The sequence below is a fragment of the Zerene cesonia genome, chromosome 22, assembly GCF_012273895.1.
Source record: "Zerene cesonia ecotype Mississippi chromosome 22, Zerene_cesonia_1.1, whole genome shotgun sequence".
Classification (NCBI taxonomy): Eukaryota; Metazoa; Arthropoda; class Insecta; order Lepidoptera; family Pieridae; genus Zerene; species Zerene cesonia.
In genome coordinates, this window is record NC_052123.1 from 1,653,881 (window position 1) to 1,662,834 (window position 8,954).

The 8,954-nt window shown below is 35.2% G+C and overlaps 1 protein-coding gene across 1 annotated transcript in view; it reads left to right on the plus strand.

Annotated features, from left to right (window-relative positions):
- The first annotated feature begins 8,888 nt into the window (after positions 1 to 8,888).
- LOC119836027 (putative mediator of RNA polymerase II transcription subunit 26) overlaps positions 8,889 to 8,954 on the plus strand; it is a 9,754-nt gene continuing 9,688 nt past the window's right edge. The window contains exon 1 of the mRNA XM_038361196.1: positions 8,889 to 8,915. Coding sequence (XP_038217124.1) covers positions 8,910 to 8,915 — 6 coding nt within the window. The 5' untranslated portion in view covers positions 8,889 to 8,909. The remainder of the gene's footprint in view (positions 8,916 to 8,954) is intronic.

Genomic DNA, 8,954 nt, shown 5'->3' on the forward strand with positions numbered 1-8,954 from the left:
AAAGTTTGTAAGGATGTGTGTGTTTGTTGCTCTTTCACGCAAAAACTACTGAACCGATTGCAATGAAATTTGGTACGTTGGTACGTACGTACGCTGGACAACTGGAATAATATATAGGCCACTTATTATCCCGATATTTATGGGATACGGACTTACACGGGTGAAACCGCGGGGCGCAGCTAGTCTCAAATATTTTCTCTACTTACTAGATACATTTTATAAACATGACCTATTCTGATGCTATATTAAAATTTGCTAGCTATTTCTAAACGCAAGTAATGATATATTATTTTGAATACAAACACTACATACCGTTAAATAAAATACACAATCCTACAAAATTCATTTATTTCTATGCACAACTATCTTCATACACTTTTTTATTTTACAATAAGTGATTTGTAAATTACACACGTTTTATATTGAGGTATATGAACCAACTGAGAAGTTTACATGAATTGTTTTTAAGATGCGATTATCTGAACGACCTCTATTGACCATGTTTTTATCGATATTAGTAAACAAATACATGTATGAAACTGTCGTTTTCCCGATTTCTATAACGTTTACGATATTTTGTTTGTTTCCTAGATTTATATACAATAATATATTATATAAATAATGGCCGTAATGTTTGTTCGTTGAAAGTATACATACAAATGTCTATGTACTTTATGGATCATCATCATCATCATCATCATCAGCCCATATATGTTCCCGCTGCTGGGACACAGGCCTCCTATGAGGGTTTAAGTTTACAACAAAGGAAAATATAAGGAAAATTTATGCAGTTGATAATATTAAAAATGTTTGAGTAACTCTTGTCTAATTCTGTCTTCTCCACGCCTCAACCACTCAATCGTTTGGATAAAATTAGGAACGTAGATAGATAGATATTTAAGAAATTATTGCTTTTATTTAACTTACTAGTAGCATACAAATACTATGCTAATACCTAATATTGCTTTTGTATAACATTTGATTCGTTGACTTGAATTTTGACACTAACTGTTTAGGACAGCTTTAAGTCAATTTTTCTATGGGATTGTTGTAGCTAGTACCTACAAATATTTAATTTGTTTTTCTCAATACTCATTGGTCTTATATCTCATGATGGATGCAACACATTTTGGTTTTGACCTAGACGAGATAGGAATGGTAATCGCGTGCGCTGACCTCGACGTAGCCGGACTGCGTGATGTCATAGCTCGCTTGGGGTCAATTTGACCGACTTCCGAAAAGTGGGTAATGTTTTATGTGTATTTGTATTTGAAGGTAAATTAATAATTGAAGCATACTCCGGCATCCGGCCGTTGCGGTGCTGGTCTTTGAGCGATTTTTATCACTAGCTAGGAACGGCCCCAACTAATTCAACTTTCAAATGAAATTTATTTTGGGAGTCGAGCACGCTTCGGCTCGAATTGGGCCAGCTCGCACCGGGGAAGTACCTCACCCCCACAGAAATCCGACATGAAATAATAGCATGCTATTGTATTTCGTACCTTGAGTGGGGGCGCCGGAGGCCCAGTAATCCTTCCAGCCAGTCCAGTAATCCTTTCCTTATACGTTACTCCTATGCCAGCGCAATCACAGAGCCACCACCTCAAAAGCTCATGGGCGCTTACCATCAGGCGAACCACCAGCTCAGCCGCGTTTTATGACTTAAAAAATTTTGCATACATTTATTAAATTCAATTTAATTATAACTCAGGAATTTTCGTAAAATGAATACGAAAACCGAATGAAGCCTTCTAGCGTTAAATTTCATTAGTGTTTCAAATTTCTTCGCAAATCCATACTAAACCACTAACACAAACATTCGAACACAGCCAAGCCGCGCACAAAATATGTCCCCAACTTTTTCTCATGGAATATCGTAATAGGCTTTCCTTTTCAAGCGACTTACTCTGAACAACGGAATTCCGTGACGAGTGCTAGCAGACGGGAGAGAGCGTATTATCTTTACTGCCTACTGCCTCGCTGAAAAGATTCCTTCTTGTTACGGCGCCATTTGATGACGTCATGATGTTATCCGCTTGTCAGACGTATGTGCGAATATTTACGCTGTGCTTGGGAAGATTGCGCGCCTTTTTTTAATGTGGGCGTTTGGTAGTTCTGTGAAATGGAATTTAGAATAAATAAACAAAATACGTAAATGAGCAATCGTGACACGATTGTACGTGGTTGACCCATATACAAACGAATTTTTGGGTCCTTAAAATATCCACATTGAATACCAATTGCTCTTTTTTTAAATGCACGCACAGAATTGGTCTGGTTACTATTTTACTGTAAATATTTGTAATATGTTGTATGTGAATTTACGTATAATTTGTTTCTACAATTCACGATTACTTACCCGTGACTTTCTGCTTATATAATAAGAAAATAATTTTCCGCTTTAAAAAATATACCTACGTAATTATCTTATGTAATTTTCAAACACGAGTGATGAACAATAAAAGTTTCTCATTAAATGTATAAACGTTACTATCATAATCTGTCCTCAGCGAGAGTTGCTATTTAAAAGAAGAAGATATAGATGCTTTTTATCAAAACAACATGAAAAACTGATAACAGTGCTTGATAATTTCAGATTTTTTGACAGACAGTTTATATATTGAAAATGAACTCAATTGCTACAAAAAAAAACTAGAAAACATCAAAAATAGCGCCACTGAATCTGCTCCACTTAGTGATAAAGTTATTAAGCAACCCATCTTAGCCCTTGAGTTATTTTTCAAGTCGGTAATTCATCTCCTAAATATAATGTAAGCTTCTGTGAAAAATTTCCCGCCATTTATATCATGACGAGATCTATGCTCAGTTGGTTGTGATAAAAAACGTCAAGGCAGAAATTTAATATTAAAAACGCGAGAATATAATAACTGGATGGTTTATTTGTGTTACATAATGTAGATTTGTAGATACTAATTGTTAGTAAGGTGGGGTAGATAGAAATATGAAGTGCCAACAATATGAGAAGATGAAAAAAGCACAAGTAATGCATTATCTTTTATTTTTTTTATGCCTCAGTCGGCAATGGAGCTGGTGGGACGCCTGATGGTAAGCGCTACCACCGCCCTTGAAAATTTAGAAAGGCGTAAGGTTACGCCTCTACAAATGGATTGCCGATTTTAAATTGGGAGGGGATTACGAAAGGATTGTCGAGAGGAATAAAGGAAAGGTCTGGGAAGGATAAGGAAAAGGATATGGGTCTCTGGCTCCCCCACTCACCGAACCACACAGCAAAATGCTATTTCACGCCGGTCTTCTGTAAGGGTGTGGTACTTCCCCGGTGCGAGCTGGCCCAATTCATGCCGAAGCGTGCTAGACGCCCACATACAAGTAATGCATTATCTACGCATATAATGTTGGTTGGTACGTTAGTATATTTCTGCACATTGATAGTTAGGCCTTATAATGTATAAACAGCGAAGTAATAAAGTGTTTTATTATTATTAATAATAGAGCATTACTTACAATTTTTTCATTTTATATAAGACATAATATACTAACATAGTTTTTAAGAATTAATTGTTACTAACAAAATGAGTCTGAGTTACTCGAAATTAAATAAAAAAAAAAATAAATAACTTACCCCGGATCCTGTAGATGCTAGCAACCCGGTGACGCGCCAGCGCTTTCCCCAGCTATATATTAAACAAAAAAGTGTGTGTGCTATTCACACACAAAAGATGTTTATTTCTGAATAAGACAGAATGTCGGCTTCATTCTACACATTTTTGTATTTTTGTCTCTTACCTGTCGTTTTTTCCGTTGCATCAGGATTGAAATGACAACGGTTCTAAAGAAGTTTCACTTCAATAAAACAAATATGGATTAGAAAACTAAAAACGGACTACCTAACGTTGGTAATAATTGCCATGGAGAGTATACAACGTATCAATAACTTCGGAACCATCAAGGTTTCAAGCAAGCGTAAATTTTTCTATAAAGGAAATCTCTGCCATATCTAGATATAGCGAATGTCCACGCATTGTTACGCCTGCCAAAACCCAAATCAGGCGCTTGGATATCGACCAAACACGTCCATCCAGTGACCACGACTTTAATAAGAATAATGGATATCTTCTCTTTAGATAAATGACGTTATATTTATTGGTCTGTTATCTTTGTGAGGGGTGTTACTACTCTTATATAATACTAGATGTTGCCCGCAGATTCGCCCGCTTGGTCGAAATTAATTTTCATGGTGCAAACTTTCATCCCCTATTATATCCTCTTGGGGGTAGAGTTAATTAAAACCCTTTTCATGAATGTCTGGCTGTCTGTATGCCAAATTTTATTCCGATGGTCCAGTGGTTGGCTGTGCGTAAATAAATCGGTCAGTCACCTTTGCATTTGCTATATAAAGATCAGTGGCGGATTTACCAGCAGGCTGAGTTGGCTCGAGCCTAGGGTGGCAGATTTTGGGGGCGGCAAATTTGGGGAACGATTTTTTTTTTTCACCTCATAGAAATCAAAAAGATTTTTCTATGACGGTTTTCAGCTGATGCCTGCAACAAATTTTGTCGATGACTTTTCTCTCGCTTGTCATTGCACATTTCGGGAGTAGCAAACTTCCACTTGCATTGTAAAAATAATGTATGAAATGACAATTGTTGAGGCAAGGGCGGCAAAAACTATTCAGCCTACACCCTGAAAATTTGTAAATTCGCCACTGATAAAGATTTAGTTTGTTATCGGGTGCATATTCTATACATTTCTAGAAATCGAAGTGGATTAAAATATGTCGTCGGTCGTCAAACAAACAAAGTCTAACCAAGATTCCCTTTCCCTTTTCAAAGTGAGGGGACATTTTCAATCGCCGTTTTGTTATGATTCGACCACTTCCAAAGTAATCTATTTATGAAATTTGCTTATATAAGTATATAGCATTTAGTTACACATAATATTTTTACATAGTAAGTAAGTAATCTAAAACCCCACGCATGCCTATAAACTAATTTTTCATCGTTTATATTTTTACCATTTTAAATAGAGGTACCTGTATCCATGGGTTTGAAGTATTTAAATCCAACATGGCCGCCAACACAAAGCTGAGACGGGGGTGCTCAATTTCAAATGTAACTAATTAAATTTTTCCTTATTCTCATTTGATATGTTCATCTTTTATCCAATATTTTTTCATTTTCATTATAAAACAGAATAAAAACACAATGTTTAACATAATTCCGTTTATATTAACATAATAATAAACACTCGAAAACGCGCATTTACAGCGTAGTAAGATAAACATTTTGCAAAAGACTTGCGAAATCGGATTTCTTCCCCGTTAGAAATGCGATAGAGTTTTCAAAACATTTCGAGTTGTTTGCGCAAAACTTATGTTTAACTTGCAAGTAAGTGCGAGTCACAAAGTTTACTCTTAAATCACTTATAAAGCATTGTGGTTACGGCGACTAATAGGGAAGAAAAATAAGTTATTATACCACTTACGTGACTGTTGTGGTGCAGTGGTTAATTAGCTTGCATTAATAATATCTGCCAACTCGCACTTGGTCAGCGTGGTGGATTATGGCCTGAACCTCCATATACTCGTAAGAGGCCTGTGTCCCAGTAGTGGGAACATATATGGGCTGATGATGATAAATAATAATTATTTGATATAATTCTTTAATGGACATCCATAAGCATAAGCATAAGTGTAAGTAAGCTACAGTCTGTGTTGTCCAATACACAGGGCCGTCTTAGACTGTGCTGGGGCCCTTGGGCACACAAGAATTTGGGGCCCTTTTAGTATTGAGTAATAACTTTAGGTAAAAAGTTTCGACTGAAAGTTTTTCATAATTTATCCATATAAATAATGTCGACCATAAAAAATGTCGACTTTGTCTATGGTTGGGCCCCATGGCCCAACCATAGACAAAGTCGACATTTTTTATGGTCGCTTGAATTTGGCATTGGAGCGGTTTGCATGGATGATCGCTAGATAGTGTTCTTAGTAAATTAGGTAGGATGCGTTCAGAAATACTTTTAAATTACTGAATAACTGAATAAAAAATCAAATGATGTGTAAGTTGAAAATAGACATTATAGACTCTAGATTATAAAATTTATAAACTCAAGTAATTGTCTGGTAAGTTATATCAGACCAAAAACAGCCCTTTAGTACAGCCAAAAAGCGCACTAAGTTTAAATTAAGCTAGAAGCTACCGTGTCTATATACCGCACACAACCGAGACCCTGTAGGCTTGATGTCACTCAAATTCATATAAATATATTGATTCGTATAAATCTAAAAATAATCGATATTCGGGCATTGAGAAAAGTGTAATGAGTATTTTGAGATTAAATGTGAGAGAAATTGTCGGCCCTTCGGGGCCCTCTGAGGAAGGGGGCCCTGGGCACTGGCCCCTTGTGCCCTTATGGTAAAGACGGTACTGCCAATACAATATCAATTGTTGGTTTATTATAATGTGGACATCAAAGAATCAGAGAAATTGTTGGAGAAAATTGCGACCTTCGAAGGTTAAGTAACAAAATCTAGGGAAAATTAGCTGATTTGGCAATTTTTCCTCCGATACTTATTAATTACAATCTACTGGAGACTAGACTATAGCAAAAAAACCACAAAAAAGTCGGTCAAGCCGAGACACCGAACACGGGTTAACACTGTAATACTATTATAGTATATAAGACTAGCTTTATATCCGTGGCTCACTCGCGTTGACTACAAAACTTTGTACATTGTGGATTTGCGAAGAAGGGGGAAGCAAGTAAGACATTTTTTGCGAATTTATGGGTTTATTTTTAGCAAAATCCTATTTAGAAACCTCAATTTCATTTTCAAAAACCGATTCAATAATTTACTTTATTAACCTCCGTTTGTACATTATTTTAAAAATTATTTTGTTACAATTGTAGCCTTAATTATAAAACATCGGCATGCCCGAGAATTAAAAGTTCGACGACATGTGACATCTGCCAATCCGCACTTGGCCAGCGTGGTGGATTATGGCCTGAACCCTCATAGGAGACTTGTGAGCAGTGGGAATATATATGGGCTGATGATGATGATGAATTGTAGCTTATAATTTGAACCTAATATTGATTTAGCAACATACATGTTATGTCATAATCTATTCAGTGATTTTTACGTAAATATCGCACATAGAAACATAAAACAAATTTACTTGTTTTGTGGTCTTATAAAACATTCACATAGCATTTATATCAACAATGACATACTAATAGATTCCTGTGAATAAACGACTTTCATTTGCATTTTATAGTAATGTAAAAGTAAACAAAATTTTAAATGCAATAGCATTTAAATGCATTAAAAAAAAATAAAAAATTTAAAAAGAACATAATTTCATCACCAGTCGGGATTCGAACCCGCGTCATACGCCGAACCGTAGCAAGGCTATTTGTTGTCTTATTTTCTGTGTTAAAGTAGTTTTCCTAACAAATTCCCGCTCAAAGTAATCAATAGTTCAATGTAAGAATTGAGAGGTTCATCGTAACAATCAACTGTTCAAATATCGATGAAGTTTGAAAATCGTTCTATTGAAAATATGCCCGAGAATTGGGGTTTGCCCCTCATTGAATATCTGACTGGCAGACTTGAAGTCTGGTTTGTAAAGTATGCCAATTTTCATATTTTTGAATGCTTTATTTAGTAGGAATGCGGCTACTAATATTTCGTTACTCTTTCGCAATCTGTGAAATTCAGTCATTTATTTGTTTATAGAACGCAAAGTTACAAAATATAGTTTAAAACATTGATATTAACTTCGTAAGATAATCTTTTTTAAAATTGTATCCCAAATTTAACTATACCTACTACGAAGTTTCGATTAAAATAATAAAAAGAGACTAATGTATCCTTATTTAATCAGTAAATACAACAAGAATTTCAAACACACAAAAAGTTAATAAAAAAACAGTTATAATCAATAATATGCTTGGAAAAATCAAACTACATTTTAAATGCATTTCGTATTTTATTAATTCAATTAGACTTTAATATAGAATCATATCATTATTGATACAAATTTCGTTAAAAACCCTTCCTTTCGGACCATAGAGCTGTTCTGTGATTGACTTGATTATGATGCGAGATGATGGGATCTATACAGATTATAGTCGAAAATAGACATAGGTTACGTATACATTGGCGACTTTTTACGTTTTCAACTTCTTTTGTACATATTTTGAAATGTTATCGTTTGAATTACTTTTTTAGAATTTTGGATATATGTCTCTAAATACACTATGCCTCGAGATTTTCAACTTTAGTTAATTGGCATTCCAAATGCTAGTTATCAGTAGGGAAAGGAAATCACAATATTATAATCTATATAACAATTAAATACCAAAAGTATGCTTCTGCATTACTTTAGAACGGCGCCTATTTCGCTTTGGCTAGTTCATTTTGTGTTTAGAACTGCTAACAACTAGTTAGTAGTTAGCTAGTATGGAAGTAGTTAAGTATGATTTACAAGCTAAAATATTGATAGGAATTTTCTCTCATATTTCATATCATTATTGTCCTACCTATGACTATATGTACATACATACGAGGCCAGTTAGGTAGTGACAGCTTTAAAATATGTCTCGTTAATGACACCTTCAGCAAACCCTCTTAATATCCTTGTACCAAAAATACATAGTTTGTAACAGCACGCGCCTTGTACATTCGCATGCAAAAGCCAAATTGTGAATCACAAAATTTCAACCAAACATTTCTCGCTGTCAAAGAGCAATTACACTCGTAACACGTCAAAATAAAGGCGAAATCAGAATGGAAATGATTTTTGGATCACGTTTCGTACAAATGTTTGTAGAGGTCGATTATGCGCGCGCATCGAATGATAATTTTTCAACGTATGTCTATAAAAGCGGCGCGCGCGCAGGACAAGAGGCGAAAGTCAACGAAAATGAAGGTGATTACACGTTTTTATTGTTTTGTGGTGTTATCGTGA